Genomic DNA, 16,910 nt, shown 5'->3' on the forward strand with positions numbered 1-16,910 from the left:
GCCTCTCCCCCCGGGGGGGGCAACCAGCGCGAAGAGGCGGGTGGCCGAGGTGCAGCCCCCGGGTGGCCGAGGTGCAGCCCCCGGGTGGCCGAGGCGCAGCCCCCGGGCTCGCTGAGCTCTCCCGGAGGCCCCGGAGCTGGGCAGAGCTGAGCTCGCGTGTGGAGTTGGGAGCTCGGTAAAGAAAGCGGCAAACGGTGAATGAAAGGTGGGTTTAGCGAGCTGGGGCGCCCTGAGTCCGGCGCTGCTCAGGGCCGGGAGGGGTTGGAAGTTCCTAACGGCGCCTCCCGGGTGCGGGGAGAGCTCCCGGGTGCTCGTATGACTTGCAAAACAAGGGCTTGGCTATAGCGGTTTTGGTGTGCGAGGGGCAAAATGACATCGAATCGCGGAATCGCAGACTCGACGTGCTGCCCTGGCAGCTCGGAAACACGACAGTGTTCTTGAGCCCTTGAATATTGTTACATGAATGTGAGGAGTCAGAATCCTGAAAACTATTTCTCGCTCTCAGTGTAAGAGTATTTATGCAGAGCGAGTTTTCTGTCTTTACAGAGGAGGTATGAAGGTGTGGAGCAGGCCACTCGTTTACCTGTATCTTTTGTTTTGCATTCTTAAGCGATAGATTAGGCAGCGGCACCTTTGCTACGGGTTGCGGTAACACCTCGGCTCTGCTCTGTTCTCCCACTTCAGTGCTTATAAAGCAGGATTTTTTTCACTGCTTGTATTATGCCCGTATCGAGCATGAGTTTCTCTTTTAAGCGCTTTGATTCCGTCCTGCTGATCGCTGTTTCTATCTCGCATGCCTTCATTGACCCCCTCTTTTTAGGAACTGCTGTTCTTTTATATGTTCTGTCGTGTAGCAGTAGGTGCAGTGTCCCTTCTGGCCACAATCTTAATGTAGGTCCCAAGAACGACTGTAGTCACCTTACTTTTCATTTTCTGTTTTGTTATTGCAAACTCCCATCCCTGAGGCCAGAGTTCATTTTGGTGCTCAGCTGGTGTTATCAGTTTTTCTCACACAGTGAAACTTTGGTCCATGGAGAAAGACATTAGAGCTGCCTTTTCTCTCCTAAATTTATTCAGCCTGCTCTGTTTTCTGAATGCTGGTGTGTTTGGTGGGGTTTTGTTTCATTTTATGTCTGCATCAGTGTCTGTTTTCTTCAATACAAGAGATTTTTTTTTTTTTTCTACTTAGCACTAGCTTTGCCTCAGGATTTTTGTTTTTCTGTCCTTTGTCTTGCATTGAATGCATGTATTTGTTTTGGTGTTGTTTTCTCATGGTGGTCCTCAGCTCAGTTCTGCTTTTCTACTAATTTTCTCTACATCCATCACTGCCATGAGGTTATCATCATGTGGAAGCCTACATCCACTTGTGTACTGTGACTTTCTCTTGTTTACTTCCTGGTATTAAAATTTTTGCTATTTTCTTGCTAAACTATACAGATTTTTAAGCGGTGAATGTTCTCATCACCTATGAGCCATCTGAAATACTCCCTTGCATCTTGTCTTCTCTTGGATTCCTGTATTTGACTGTGGATTTCCGGAGGACTGTGCATTCTCAAAACTTGTCATATTATTTTAAGAGTCTGTGATGCTGTTAAATGTGGTTTTGTTCTGCATTTATCCAAATGCACAGAATTGATCTGTTCTTTGATCTAAATCTGGCCCATTCTTCTGTAAGCGCTTTTGCCTGTGTCTTTGTTCTCTGCTGAAGTCCACTCAGCAAGAGAGGCCCTTTCTCCTCCTGGCACCCATTCCTCTGTCCCTCCCTTTAGGACATTGCTATTACTGCTTTGTGCCCCAGTCTCTGCTGTTTGTTTCTATTTACAGGTCTGCTTGAACAGATTGTGAATTTCCCATGGTGTGTTCTTTTTCAGATGAGTGAAGCACAATTGTGGTTGCATGATCACTTCTTGTCTCTGCCCTTTTCAGCCACATGTTCTCTTGAGGTTCCTGCTAACTGAAAGTTTTCAGCTTCCCCTGTCCATCACTTGAGTAGGAAGCTCCTCCAGGGTATTTTAGTGCTGTGTTTTGCATTCTGCACAACTCTTGTCATAACTCTTGCTGATGCTGATTGTTTATTAGCTTAGCCTTGCTTGTTTACCCACTCTTACATTGCTGATAGACCTAATCCAGCTTGTCCACCTCCCTTATCAGCTGTGATACCAGTGTGTGCTTGCATGGACATGGGCTTATTGGTTTCCCTGAGGTCTTTAACTTTCCTTTTTATTTACTTTCAGCCTCTTATACGTGGAGTTTGACTGCAATGCTTCATGGTAGCCACTGTGGTATCCTACTCTGTGGCCTCATAATTTGGTGATCAGTCAGTGGCTCCCTTGTACTCTCACTGATAGATTATTTTGTGCTTTTCTTAATGTTCTTTTTTCTTCCTCTTGAGGGACATGATGGTTTTCTGCACAACCCTGCAGTGCTCTTCTTTGGTACATTATCAGTGTTTTCACATAGGAGGTCTTGGCTTGCAATGCATTTAATTTGCTGTGAGTCTAATGGATAGGACTGAAATAGATCACTTATAATATTTTGGTTCCCTCCTATAAAGTAAAACATCTCTCATTTTCTGCCCATCAGGTGGAATCAGAGTCAATTTTCCTCAAGCTTTTTTCTTGTTTGTTAAAATTAAGGAATAACAGAAAGAGATTTAGTAGTGTAAGCAGTAAGTTAGTGATAAAGGCAGTGATTTGTCATGGAACACTTCCTGGCCTGTAACTCTTTAGGTTTCTTCATTCAAATTCTTTCATATCATTATCTCCCCTACCTGGCAATGTGCTGTGTTTGGAAATGTTCTCTGCTGGTCATGTAGTTATGTGGTGATATCCTCATAAAGTGGAGCAAGGCTCATCATGTGCACTGTGTGGTTTCCCTCTCAACACAGAGGCAGCAACTTAAAATGCTGTCACCTTGTAGTAAATTGAAGGCCAGCTAATGTCATGATATTTATCCTGTTCTGCTCTGTTATCAATGTGTTGTGTTCAGCATTTCAAACTGCTTTTGTGGGGTTTGTTTCCTCTATTAAACTAATGATTACTCAGTAGACTTTGAATTTATTCATTCATTTTAAAGCAGTGCAGGCAGTGGTTCTTTGCTGGGATTCCTTGTCTTTCAAGTATCTCATGTGCTTTGTATTTCCGTGTGTCCTCACAATATATTTTATTTTCCTGGTCTGTGTGTGGTAACTGTAAAGTTGGCATTGCAGGGCAGTGGCTGTGCCAGCATGACCTTTATTTCCTTTTCTATTCTTCATTATGTTGCTGAGGTCTAATAAAAGTCAAATGTTCACACATGACTCATGAGGTTGCGTGACTGACCAATGCATCACGATCTCTCTTCAGCAGTGCTTGTAATTACCTGCCCTTGATCTACCATTACTGTGACCAAACTTGTGCTTTGGAAGCACAGTTCTGCCACAGGAACTTTGTGTAGTTGGTGGGCTTTGCCCATTCAGTCAGGATACCTGGCAGTCCAAAGTGTGGGATGAGGTTGTTACTTCTTGGTTTTAATGCATGTTTGTTAGATGGAATTCAGTGAGTTGCCATGATCAGTAACAAGAAATCCATCTTTTTCCTAATAAATCTCTCCCCTTGGGGAAGGAGTGGTTTCTGAGTATATGAAACACAACTGTAATTAATTTTCTCCCTTTCTAAGGTGCTTTTTTTTTTTTTTTTTTTGGTAGAAAATGCTTCCCTTTTGCTCTAATTATCTGCATATCTTGGTGTTTTGTTAGATGTGAGGAGAAGGACAAGAGTTGAGGACATTTTGATCTGAAGTGTTGGCATGGGTTTTTGGATTGCTGGCTTCGGTGCATGTGCACAAACAGATACAATTACAGCTTGAATCATAGGTTAGAGGGCAGCTGGTGAACTAGGAGGCTGCACTGTTCATGTGTATCTTACACCTTCCTGCAGACAGTGGGACATGCTAGAAAGTCATACTGAAAAAAGGAAATCCAGCATGCTTTTTTTTTTTTTTTTAATTCTTTTTTTTCTAAAAGCAAAGCTGTCTGGCATGGAGCAGGCTTAGAATTGTTCTCCCTGCTTTTAAAAACATTCAGCTAATGGTGAATGAAGAATGGTGTGTGTTTGCACTCAAACTCTGGTTAATCTATCAGTCCTGAAATAAAAGATTAAAAAAAAAAGTTACAATAGCTGAGTTATCCTCTCTTTAGAGCATTACCCCTTTGTAACATTTAGTGAAGGGATGTTTAAATGTAATGATCAAAATAATTTAATCTTAATTCTCCTGAAATGCCTCAGAAAGTTATTTAACAGAAGCCCCAGGTGACTGAGACTTTGCATTCCTGGTACTATTACAGGATTTTGAAAGCCTCTTAAATAGTTTTTGAACTTTCTGCCTTTTATGACTAAACTGGGTGCACAGTCTTGCTTAAACCATATGTAGACTGCCTCGTGAGACACATACGTGCTCATCTTCCTCCCACTTCTTACCCACCTGCGCTTGTCCTAGCAGTCTCTAGGGCAGTCAGCCCCCTTCCCCTCCTTTGACCAACTTCCCTCTGGGTTTCTTCGTACTGACAGAGGCCCTAAAGCACTGTAAGAAAATACCACAGCTCAGTGGTTGGAGCAGAACACCTGTGAGACCTGGCAGAAGCACTTGTTACACGTGGCTGGCTAATCCACACTGGGATCTCTCGTTCAGTGTGCTTCACTGGGAGACTTGTAGCAGGGCAGAAAGGAAAGGCCCTGAAGGCAGAATTTGAAGAGACAAATGGGGAGAAATGAAGCTGAGTTCTTGTGTGGGTGGGTTTTAATTAAGTGAGATAAGGGGGTTCCAGTGACCTGCCCAGGGCTGTGCATCAGGTATTCTTTAGCCCTGGGAGCCCCAGGTAGTTCAGGAATCACGCTTTCCATGAGTGCTTCCAAGGCAGGTTTGCTAACCTAGTGACCTACATGTTGTATTGGACTCAGATGACAGTCTCTTGAGCAGCTGTCACTGTATCCACTAACAGGAGGAAAGAGTTAGAAGGACATTTCCTGCTCTGCCAATACAGTCCTGAACTTTGTCTAACGAGGAGCAGCCAGCTTTCCATGGCTGGCAGAGAAGGCCACAAAGGTGGCTCTCAACTCTGGCCACTGGAAGGTCAGGCCATCCTCTGATGCTGCTTTGATTATCCAGAAATGGAAATGTCTTCAGCCTGTTTCTAGACATTGTCTGCTCTGTGCCCTGCTCACTGAGGCAGTTGTCAGACAGCTGACAATGCAGGCTTCCAACTGAGGCATCACTGAGTTTTTCAGCAATGCTGTCAAAATGTTACACTGAAAGCAGTTTTTGGACATGTGAATTTTACATGTCCATAACAGCTTAGTCATGCCGTGTAGCTGAGCTTAGTTCTGTGGTCTACAGCTGGAGACTGTTCTGCCTTCTACAGAATAGTTCTGCACCCAATGTTCCCCAGAAAACAAGCCCGGTTCTGAGTTAGAAAAAACAAAAGCACGGAGATTAGTTTAGACAAGAAACAGCCAACCTCTGGGTTGCCACTGTTCTGGTTCAGTTACCTGAAGCTCGTGGTTTGCTGACAAGAATCTGTCCCCGCTTCCAGCACTCCCTCCTTGTAGCATATTCCTGGTTCCCAGAGTGTGATGCCTTGGATGCCCCTGTGTTAGCCCTAATTCTAGTTCCCAATGTGACTGAGCTGGCTAGTCTCTTGACTTGCCTCTCAAAATGTTTTTGTGGTTTATATTTTGCTCATGTACAGGGTGCTTTAAGTATTGCAGTTTACAAGGAGTTGATCTTCACATGACTGAAGAGAACTCTTTCATTGGTTTCTGGATACTGACACAGATAAAGCCTTTTCCTTTCTGAAATGGACTATTGTAAATTTTACTAGAAAAAAGCTTTTTTTTTTTTTTTTTTTTTTTTTTTTTTGTTTTGTTTTTTTTTCCTTTTTTTTTTTTTTTTTTTTTTTTGGTATGGTTTCTTTGCCATTCTACAGTTCTGTTTGCTATGCAAAGAGTCACTTTCCTCCCAGCATTGTCTGTTCTGGAATTTCTTGTGGATTTTTTGGGAGACGTTTTGGGTTTTTTTGGTGGGGTTTTCTTATTTAATTTTGAATCCTGATATCATGAAGGCCTTTGTTAGAATTGTATTGTTGATAACGCCTTTAACTTTCTGGGCAGCAAGGAAGATTAACTTGAATTAATTGAAAGAGTTATTTATAAGCCTCCAAATGAATGTCTGTGCCAAAACTTAATAGGGTATAGCTAATCGATTTTATTTCATGTGCTTGTATCCCTGCAGTTTATAGGATTAGTGTTCCTTGCCATCTACAGGGCATTATCTTTATCTTCCTGCCACTTCTGAAGCAGTGCGTTATACTCCGCTCCTTGGGCAGCTGCTGAGCTTGTTCAGCTCTGCCAGACCACGTCATCCTGCTGGAGGCACCTCTTGTTCAACTTCACTGGGCTGTCAGATACCACTATCTCTTTAAAAGATCATTATCTCAGAAGTGCTTTCATCTGCCTCAAAGCATAACTTAAGCTCTGTCTTTGATAAGAAATTTAATGATCCATCTGTGGCTTGGGGAGCTGAGAAGCAGGAAGCGTGATCGATACCAGCTTTGACTTAGATGTGAAGCAAAGTTGAGGTTTTCTGGAGGCTGTAGTACAAAGGACAGTTCCACCTAAATGATTGTGAGATGACAAATGATGACCTCTGAGATGGGGAAGCTCAGAAGGTGGTAAATGCTTCCGTTTCCCTTTCAGAAAAAAAGCTGAACAGTCTAATGCCTGACATGTCCTAGTGTCTCTGTATCCAGAAGTAAGGGAAAAACTGTGCAGGGAGGAATCCCTACCAGGCCTGCTCTGGAGACACTCATTTAAGTGAGAAAATGAAATTCACTTTAAATCCATGTTGCAATTTTAGTGTTCCTGTACCAGCTTAAAAAAGGGGTTTAAAGGAAGTGAAAAGACAAAGGAGTGCAATGAGCAAGTGACTATAAAATCTGACTTTCACAGTGAGTCTACAGAAAAAGAAGCTGTGGTGGTAGTTACTGTCTGCTTCTTTCTGCTTCTACTGTTACCACATCAAGTCAAACAAGAGATCAGATCCTCCAGCTCCTGTGTGTTTGTGACAAAGATGAATTACCTGGACAAGACATCAGGGTTAAAGCCTGATTGTTTGTGTAGTAAACCTTGTACAACCCTGGGGGTTTTCACTGATGAGCACTTGTGCAGGAGCTGGAAAGCTTTTAGACATGATGAGTCTCACTTTGTGAAACTGGCACACTCAAGGTCAGTCTGCTTTCAATTTAGGGTGCTCTTGCTACAGCGAGAAAGCAACCAGCTGTGGCAATGGCTTTGTGAAATGCTGCATGCCAGTAAAGGCTGCTTCCCATCGAGTTTTGACACTAGTCTTAATCCTCCAAGGTATTTTTAAGTAGAATTGAATTAGGGGTTTGCTTCAGATTACACAATATGGTGGTTGGTTACCACATGCAAAAGAACCAGCAAGGTATTTACTGGCTCCTCCCGAAGCCTGCAGTCCCCTGACTGCGTGCACTGTGTGGTACCACGCTGGACACCCAGCAGCTCCTTCTCTTTAGTTGCACAAGTCTTACAGGTGAGAGGTTGACCTTGCATGTCAATGGGATCTCCTGAGAAAGTCTCCATTTCACATTCTAGCTGTATGTAATTTACTGGAAATTCTTGGTTTTCACTACTATCCCCATCATTTCAAAATTAAATTATTCTCCTTGTTATAAAAGCTTGTTTTGCAAACAGCCTTCTTCTTTCTCTTATTCCTGTATCAAAGTTGATTATCTTGCAATGATTAATAGCTGTGTTTCCTCCTAGTTTGAACTTTCATCTGACTGGCATCACAAGTATTTCCATGTCTTCCTTTTTAGGAGCATTATTTCTTTGGGAAAGAAATGCTGAGGAAATATTTCTAATTATTTTATCTCCTTAATAGGAAACTGCTGGCCAAAACTCTCACAGTTTTGCTTTTGAAAAACTGTCAACTTTACTGTATGGTTTGTTGACTGAGCTCTTTCTCCTCTTCTGCTCAAGAGGAGAAATCACTGGTCTTACTCTTGTAGTGGTGACAGAAACTGGAAAAGTGTTTTTGGTAGCTGAAACCCTCCTCGTTTGTGTGCACGAGGGGTTTTTTGTTTGCTTGGCAGTGCACTCCATTTCATGGAAAGAAGAGGCATTTTCCATCATGAGGCAGTATTATGGTTGGCTGTAACCAAATATTTGAGGGGATGAATCACCGACTCTTGGGCTGCACATTGCAGAGAAATGATCCCAGTGCCACTTGGAGCCAACTCCTCCACTGGCGTGCTCGGTCGGATGATCCAGAGGAGGCCTGTCTGGGGCAGGCTGGGCATCTGCACTCCCACAGCATCCCTTTCAATGGATGATGATTTCATCTTCCCCACTTGGACCTGCAACCATGGCAGGTTGGTCACCCTGTGGAGCTCGTAACTCCTTTGTGCATCCATGCACTTGCTTGAGCCTGCTAGGAGAGCAGCTGCTTTCTGTGGTGGGGATGGTCCCAGTGGCCCATCCAGTGGAGGTGTGTGGGGGCACAGGAGGCTGCAGCTGCTTTTCTCCCATGCAGGGAAGGGGTCCTGCTCCAGCAGCACCTGATCCTGGGGCTTTGTCGAGGGCAAGATGTGCTGGAGCAGCTGTTCAGTGGGTGTCCCACAGCGGCTCTCTGGTGTAGAGAAGGGGTCAGGCATTAGCATTTTGTGCTGTTTGGTGAGAGGTATCAGTAGCAGCTATTTCTTATAGAATAAAAACTTGTATTTTTATTATTTTCCTTTGCACTTCAGAACCTTTCTTCCTGCATTCGAGCTCTATCCAGACAAACTGGTTTGTGAGCAGATCTGTAGCAATCTCTCCTACCTTGTGTTCCTAATTATTTAGCCTTTCAGTTTGTTTGAGGCTTGACAATGAGCTCCTTGTATGTGATGGTGAGCAAGAGCCAAGTGAATGCTGTCAAACCCAGCTCTTTACTAAATAAGGGGAGTTTATCCTGTCATTTCTCTCTTCCTGTTATCTAATCAACTTTTATAGTGCACTTTTATTTTCTGCTGTGTCTACTTGAGGGTGATCTGGAGCAGATACTATTGCTTCTCTTCTTCCTCCAGTAGGGAGTAATTTGAGGTGAGGAGTTGGTCACTGCTCTGCACTTGGTGCTGTGGTGTCTGAAATACCAGGGCTGTAAAAACAGGTTGGGTTTTCTGTATCCATGTCTAGTCTTAAAGCTTGTAGGTGACAAAGGGTTTTGAAGCCTTGATAGAATTCCCTCTGTAAAGGCTGGATATAGCTGAAAATAACAGCATGGCTTGATGTCATGGCAGGTGTAGGGAGGAGGTGGAGTAGATTTACCTTAGATGCAGTTTCCAAGTGAATTCTTTCTTTCCTTCTCTCCTCAGGGACTCCTCAGCGTAGTTCCTAGAAGTGACAGCAGTCAGTAATGACTCACTGCCCGCCATAAAGGCTTACAGAGCACTGCCTTTTCCAGATACGACTTTGTGCCCTGGAGGAGAACAATCCACTTCTGCTACAGCACTTTGTGAGCACCCCCAGCCATTCCTGAACCAAGCAAACTTACAGGTGAGTTGATCATAATTACTTGTTTTTAATCACACTTTAAGTTGACAGCCAGAAAAACTTAGGTTTCAATAATCAGCTTTAATCTTGACATATGTCTATTGTTGTTTCTTTAGGTAGGTTCTTACTCACTGCTAATCTCTAAAATACAGCTTTTCCATTCTTGTTTATGACAAGATAGATTCACTGTGTTAACATTTCCATAAGTTACAGAACAACTTTATTCAGATTCTAAATCTGTAACAGTTTTACATTTTAGTATTCTCTTGCTAAAATGCCCTTAAATGACCTAGATTCATAAATACATACATACTCCCTAGGAAGACATGTTTTGCATTTAACATAACTAGTTCTTTTTAAAATCAATAAAGTAATTTGAACCGGTTGTGAACTTAGACAATTCTGTTTGAGGTCCTTGCAATCTGCACTGGCACCTCTCATCTGCTTGTGACTCGCTGACTGAGAAGGTGACAGCTCTATTGGCTCAGATGGAAGGACTCTGAGCCTGGTAGCCAAACTTCTCAGGGGATAAGGCAAGCATGATGTGATGCTGAAACCCTTTTAATGATCTGTGGTTTAGGAGTTTCTTGAACAAGAAGTCAAGATCTTTTATTTTTTTCCAATTAATGTCCCTTGAGGAACTGATTTTTTTTTTTTTTTCTTAGTTAGCCTCCAGTTAATTTCTTGATATTGAACATTTCACTGTGCTAAAAGATGATGTGCTTCAAACTACAGAAGTGCCTGTGAGAGCTTTTCCAGTGACAGACTTGCTCATATGACCAGTGTCTGGCTTCCTGAATGTTGTTGTGATCTTGTCCCAAAGGGCAGCCAGCAACTGCAGAGTTGCCAGTTGGCTCTGATGGTGGGGGCTTTCCACATTTGAAAGGTGTCAGCTCTTTGACTTCCTTTTGAATTTAGGGTGCTACGTGTCTGCTGTTAATGAGATTATTAATAATCTCGTTAATAATTAATTAATCTTCGATTAATAATCAAAGAATAGTAATAACCTATTACAGGATATTCACCGTAACTTCTAGTGTAAATGTTAAATTTGATTCCTAAAAGGATAAAAGTTAGTTATTTATTCTGACATGCTTGAAGTGTGTAAGTAGTGAAATTATATCTTTTGTAGGGTTTTATTTTACCTGAGACTTTATGTAAGGTTCTACAGAAATATGTCCTATGGCTTGAAACATAACTTGTTATGAAACAGGGCTTTGAATCCTTTTTATCTTGCATTTTCAACTTAACAATTGGGAGAGACTGCCCTGTGGTCTCAGCTGCTACTGGGCCTGTATGTGATCCAAACCATTTGAATGAAGAACAGAAGAATGATGGAATTAGTTTTTGTTCCCAAAAAGGGAAGACTGGTTTGACACTAGATCCAAACAGGCACACAACACCCATTTCAAAATCCCAGTTAGATTTGTAAGGTATTGAAATGGTGTCTGTAATTCCTGTTTAGTTCAGTGTTGGTGCTGCTTTAGGTGAGAACGCAGGAGATGCAGGCATTTTCCAAAAACGTTTGTTTATGCACAGGTGGACTAAATGGTTCTCTGTTAAATCTATTGTTGTAAGATTAGTTCTTTACAATTTTGCCTATTTTATAGTCTGAAAATGTTCCTGATGTGAAATGAGAACCTTAAGCGTACAGCCTTTATTGGGGTGGCATAAGCCATATGTCTCTCTAAAGGGTAAATGAAACTGGTTCGTTGATACTTAGTATTTAAAGGGTAGTGGTGTGCAAGATGTACAGACAAACTTGTTCCTCTGCATCCAAAATCCGTGAAGGAGCTGGGAAGTAATAGGTAGTGTAGAAAGGAATGGTGCGTGGGCGAGAGCTGCTTACCAGGGGAACTTCCTTCTCCTCCTCTTCCTTCCTTTCCCTTTCCCCACAATAGACTTCAGGTAAAGCCTTGTGTTTCTTAGCTGCTTTATCCACCAAAACTGATTCTGTTTACTAAAATAGGAATTCTTCTGTTGTTCTCTAGCAGTAGTAACACTGACTCTTGTTCCGGGTTTGCTTTTTCAGACCTCCTTCTGGATGACCAATGTGTGTTTTAAGTGATTCTGTCGGCAGCTAAGTCTCCAACTTCCCACTCATTCCAGCTGGTAGCAACGTTTATAATGCAAAAAGATCACAGTCCAGGATCACACAAACATTTCTCTTAAAACTTCCTAGATGATTGTAGTTGCTTTGGTTGTGTTCTATGCTAGCAGAAGCCTTTTCCAAGGTCTGCTGTTGACTCTAGAGCACTACATTCCCCATTTCCTGGGAGCCTTGGGGGCTGGCAGCATGGGAAACTCGTGTGTTTGCCGTGACGACAGCGGGGCCGAGGACAACGTGGACTCTCAGGGCCGGCAAACGGAGAACAGCAGAGCACGCATCCCTGAAGCAAGAAGCCACCCAAGGGACCCTGTCCGTCCGCCCAGGAGGGGCCGAGGACCTCATGAACCAAGAAGGAAAAAACAGAATGTGGATGGGCTGGTACTTGACACACTGGCTGTAATTCGGACGTTGGTAGATAAGTAAGTACCTCCTCAAGGAATAATTCAACATGAATGAAAATGTTCTTGTCTTCTCTCAAACTGTGGCTCCAGCCTCTCACCGATCTACACCTGACCCTCCCTGAAGCAGCCACGTGTTTCCATCTGGAGGCTTAGGAGAGGAGCACCTTTCCTAGGTAATAGAAGTAGCTCCTGAGTGCCCAGGTACAGACTCTTCCAGGAGCTGAGGAGCTTTCTCACAGTTCCTGTATGGGCCTACACCCATGTGGGATGAGGAGTGTGCTCAGGATTTCTTACCTGGCACAGATACAGTTTAGGAAGCAATAAACATTCCAGAGTCTGGGAACTTCTGTCCTAAAAATTGGTTGTTGTGCAGTTTTCTGTTTGCAGGCTGTATTTAACTACTTTGGAAATGGTGAAGCAAAATAGGGAGCTTTGATCTTTGTTAGCCTGGATAAACAGACTGAGGTTTTCCTTCCAGTTATAAGTCTGACTACTTTTTAAAGATCTCATGTTGTGACTGCCCAACTCACAGTCCCAGTATTGCATTCCTGGCATGCTCAAAGCATCCATTAAGGGTGTGGGGGGTATTTATAGGCCCATCCTTTTTTTTGGTCTCTTTTTGATTTTGTGTTGCTTTCTACAAAGTTTTAAAAGGCCCTTAAAAATGATGGGTTAAGTTAGCTTGTCACCTTTTGGATTAGGTGCAATGTAGGAATTGAGGAGATCAGATCTGAAGGAAAAACCTTATTCCAGCCTGACAGCTGGGGTTTGAGTTTAAGGTGGATGAGGCTCAGAATAAGTGAGGCTTGATTCATGTACCTACATCAACTCTGGAATGTGCCTGCAGAGGAGGAGTTTGCTTTCCTGCTGTCTTTAAGCACAAATACCATGACTGATGTTTTTCACGAACATTTAAGTCTTAAGGTGTGTGTTTGGTTGGTTTTTTAACAGGTTTTATTTTGTGCTCTGTCTTCAAATGGTGAAGTTAAAATCATGGCAAACGTTTTTTAAAGTCTGCCCAGTCTCACATGCTGTCTCCTTTCCCCCAAGTTCAGCTCCCTAAGCTGTTTCACAACACTTTTGAGCACAGTTGATCCTGTTCCTGTGGGTACTGCAATCAGTGTTGTAATCTTGTAAGCACTTTCCTATGCTACTGAGGGACAATAAGTGTAGTTATTTCACTGCCCCTGTTTCTGACAAATTCCTGAAGCTACTGTATTTTTACAGGGGTTTTTTTGCAGACTGTAGTGAAATGCACTGTGATAAACAATGAATAGTTGCTTTCCCTGTTTGCTATTTGTTTGTTTTTTCTTGGGGTTCCTTTTTTTTCTTATTGTTGTTTGGCTTTATCAAATCTCAAAGTTCTGACCTAAAACATGTCTGACAACTGATAATTTTTTTTCTGTCCTATCTAGAGATAGCTGCTTTCTAGAAGCTTAATTTCATAAACTCAGAAGGATAAATTCTAAATTTGGGGCTTATATGAAAAGCTGCCTTGCAAATTAAGAAATTCCCAAAATGGCTATTTTGTTTCAAAATGAGGAAGGTGTGTCCTGGAGGAGATGTTTGGAAATTAAGTGGTTAAAATGGCAAATCAATGGGACAGGACTGTCCTTTGCTCAGTGCCAGTACTGTGAACATCTGCTACCTAGGACAAAATCAGAAATCTTGCAGATAAAAATGTCATTCTTTATCATAGCCTTTACTTGTACTTATGGTTGGGATTTTTGTTGGGATTTTTTTTCTCCTTTCTTTGAATCTTTCTATCCTTTCTCCTGATGTAATTCTGCAGTACTGCACTTTTTTCTTCTGGGCAGATTACTTTCCCGAAGAAAGGTGAAGATGCTTCAAGTTAAAAAAAAAAAAAAGCCAACTGTTTGTTTTTAAATGTTGTGGCAATATAAAAATGGGATAAACTTCACTTTAGCATTTTCTTGTGGAAATATTTAAGAATGTGTTCACCTTTTTGTGAGGAAAAAAAGGACATGTATTTACATCATATATATTACATCAAAGCTGAAATTTTTCTCTTCTTTAGATTGATTTCTCAAACTAGCTAGCTTTATTATCTTCATAATTAATGTTGAAATTTTATAAAATTCCTCTGTATTTCACATTTCCAATTTCTTTTCAGATCTGTGTGATAGAAATTGAGCGTGGAACATAAAGTCTAAGCCTGGGGCTAGTTCTCAGTGCCCAAGGAGCACTGAATAAAGTATTTTAGGACATGCTGCTGGATAAGCTTTTTCTGGACCTGGAGGTGCTTACTGAACAGGATTTTGGGGTCTTGCTTTAGGTACTTTCACTGGCAGTGCGTGCTCAGATACACAAGCTTTGTGTCCTTACTTCAGCAAACTGGACTGAGGAGCTGATCTCTTGAACTTTTTGTGATTTTCATGTTGGAAAGGGGGTTGGGTTAAGTGTTTTCTGTTAAACTGCCTTAACTATTTCTTTTAACTGCTCTTGCTTGAAGACTGTGATGCTGGTGGCTTCCCTTTTAAGTTTTGTGGTGGTTTTTTTTAATATATTTATATATTTAGCAAAGAATTTCTGAGAAAAAAAATCCTGTTGAAGCGATGCCCCTTATGCACTGCTCTGGGTTCACTTTGTGACCTCTGACATGCAGTGCCTCATTATGTACTACAAGGAACATGCTAATGAACAGCACCAAGCCTACTATGTTCAGCTTTTAGACATGCAGATGTGGATCACAATTTCCTTGTCAGCTGTTGCAGATGTGCAGATGTTGATGCTGAGCCAGAGAGAGGCTCAAATCCCTTCTGTGTTTCAGATGTGAAAATGACATTAGCAATGTGCAGCCTGTGTAACTTCCTTTTGTTAAATGGTTACTGGATTTGTTTTCTGTCTGTGTAGAATCATTTTACTCAGTGTATTACGTTGATGATTGTGTGTAAATTTTGACCTGTGTAATATCTCTTTCAGTGACCAGGAGCCTCCTTATTCAATGATTACGTTGCATGAAATGGCGGAAACAGGTATCGAGGCATTGTGTTGGGCATTTCAGTTGTGACTCACAAGCAAAAGAAATGGAACAAACCCCAAGTCCCTCTTTTCTTTGCAAAGAAAAATACACTGCAGCAGGCTGTGTTAGGATGTGGTGTGCAGCTTTGGGGATGTGTGAACCAGAACACAGTTCTGCCCTTCAGAGCTTCACTGAGCTCACTGCGTTGGCCTGAAGTTTTTTTGAATTCAGTTAAACTTCCCACATGAACTCTCCAGAAGCAGCCAATGGATGGCCCCAAAGACATCGTAGTGGCATTAAACTGTAAGCCACAAAGAATAGCTGTTTGCAGCTGAGCAGGAACAACCTCTATGTGTACATAGACAGGGCTAAGCCAACGTGCTCCGGTGTTGGCCACTAGCACCTTCCTTTAGGTTTGGGTATTGCTGACCCGAGACCTCTTCTTTACTGATGTATTTGTCCCAACCCCATCACTAAGTGTTCCTGCAAGACAAGCCACATTTGTAGCAAGGGCTGTGTTATCTTTGCTACAGTAGGAGAAATTCTCCCAGCTTAAGACTTCAAGCAGACTTCTGGTTTAGGTGAATTTTTCTCTTTACTTAATAATGTTGGTACTGGTCTTAGGAAGTAATATTTCTGTATTAAAGTAAATTATTCAGCCCAGTTAGATATTACAGCATTTCAATAAAATGTTTTTCAGGGGAATGTGCTATGAGAACTCAAACCCCAGTGTGTTACTGCTGCGTTGTTGTTGAAGGGAGCGCTGCTCCTTTTACCTCACTCACCTGTATACAGATACAGACTGTCTTTATTTTCACTTTTAAGGGAGCTATTTTCTTGTAACTCCAAATCTGTTACTTTAAGAGTAGTTTAACATCTTCTATGTGGATTGTTGTCTGCTTGCAAGTAAAAGCCCTTATCTACTCATTAAACAGTGATAGCTGTTCCTTAGGAAAACAAACGTTCTTTAGACCAGCAGGCATGCGAAAACGACACTGAGTTTCTCTGAACCTCATGTTACTTCAGGGAACTCAGGAAGAGGGATTTGATTGTGGTTAAAAGAAATATTTCCTCAGTGTCATTGTGTATGCAGCATTTAACACTTAAAGAGTTGACATTGGATGCTGAACTCTGGAGTATCACACTAGAACAAAGTACTTGTCCATACCACCATGAGTATTCCTTCTTAATAGTAGTGGGAGCTAAAGGATGCTCTGGCCTGGGCTAGACTATTCTACAAACAGTAGATATGTTCACTATTACCCAAGCTGCTGTAAACTTTTTCTTTCTTGAATGTAAGCTTCTAACCTACTGCAAACTACGACAGTGGTGTAAAAAGCAAACTGTTTTTCCCAATATCTCTAAGCTCACTGGGTAATTTTGAGGATTTTTCAGTTTACATTTAGGGATGTATTTTGAACACTTCTGCATTGCACTGTTAATTCTGAGTGTGACTTCTGTTTTGTGGTTGACAGATGAAGGCTGGTTGGAAGTTGTCCAGTCTTTAATTAGAGTTATTCCATTAGAAGATCCCCTGGGACCAGCTGTTATAACGCTACTACTTGATGAATGTCCACTGCCAACAAAAGTGAGTCGAAAGCACATGTGTTTATCTGTGGCTGGATGTCAGTTATTCGTGGTTGCCACACCCATGATCTCTCTGGGTGGGTTTCACCAGTGATGCAAGACTGCTAGTGGCTCAGAAAATGGGTGTAACATTCAACTTCGAGTAATTTGGGGTGACTTGGTGTCTAAATGCTAATTAATGCTAGGAGCATTCCCAAAAAAGGTAAATTTGGTTCATGGGGAAGGAACAAGAGACCTTTGGG

General features: G+C 42.0%; 1 protein-coding gene across 1 annotated transcript in view; it reads left to right on the plus strand.

Moving 5' to 3' along the window:
• Positions 1–9,378: 9,378 nt before the first annotated feature.
• The window catches only part of RSPRY1 (ring finger and SPRY domain containing 1), a 25,996-nt gene continuing 18,464 nt past the window's right edge, over positions 9,379–16,910 (plus strand). The window contains exons 1-4 of the mRNA XM_008638726.2: positions 9,379–9,590; positions 11,620–12,116; positions 15,042–15,094; positions 16,557–16,669. Of these exons, the coding sequence (XP_008636948.1) occupies positions 11,770–12,116; positions 15,042–15,094; positions 16,557–16,669 (513 nt within the window). The 5' untranslated portion in view covers positions 9,379–9,590; positions 11,620–11,769. The remainder of the gene's footprint in view (positions 9,591–11,619; positions 12,117–15,041; positions 15,095–16,556; positions 16,670–16,910) is intronic.

This window comes from Corvus brachyrhynchos, unplaced genomic scaffold (genome assembly GCF_000691975.1).
Source record: "Corvus brachyrhynchos isolate BGI_N302 unplaced genomic scaffold, ASM69197v1 scaffold26, whole genome shotgun sequence".
Lineage (NCBI taxonomy): Eukaryota > Metazoa > Chordata > Aves > Passeriformes > Corvidae > Corvus > Corvus brachyrhynchos.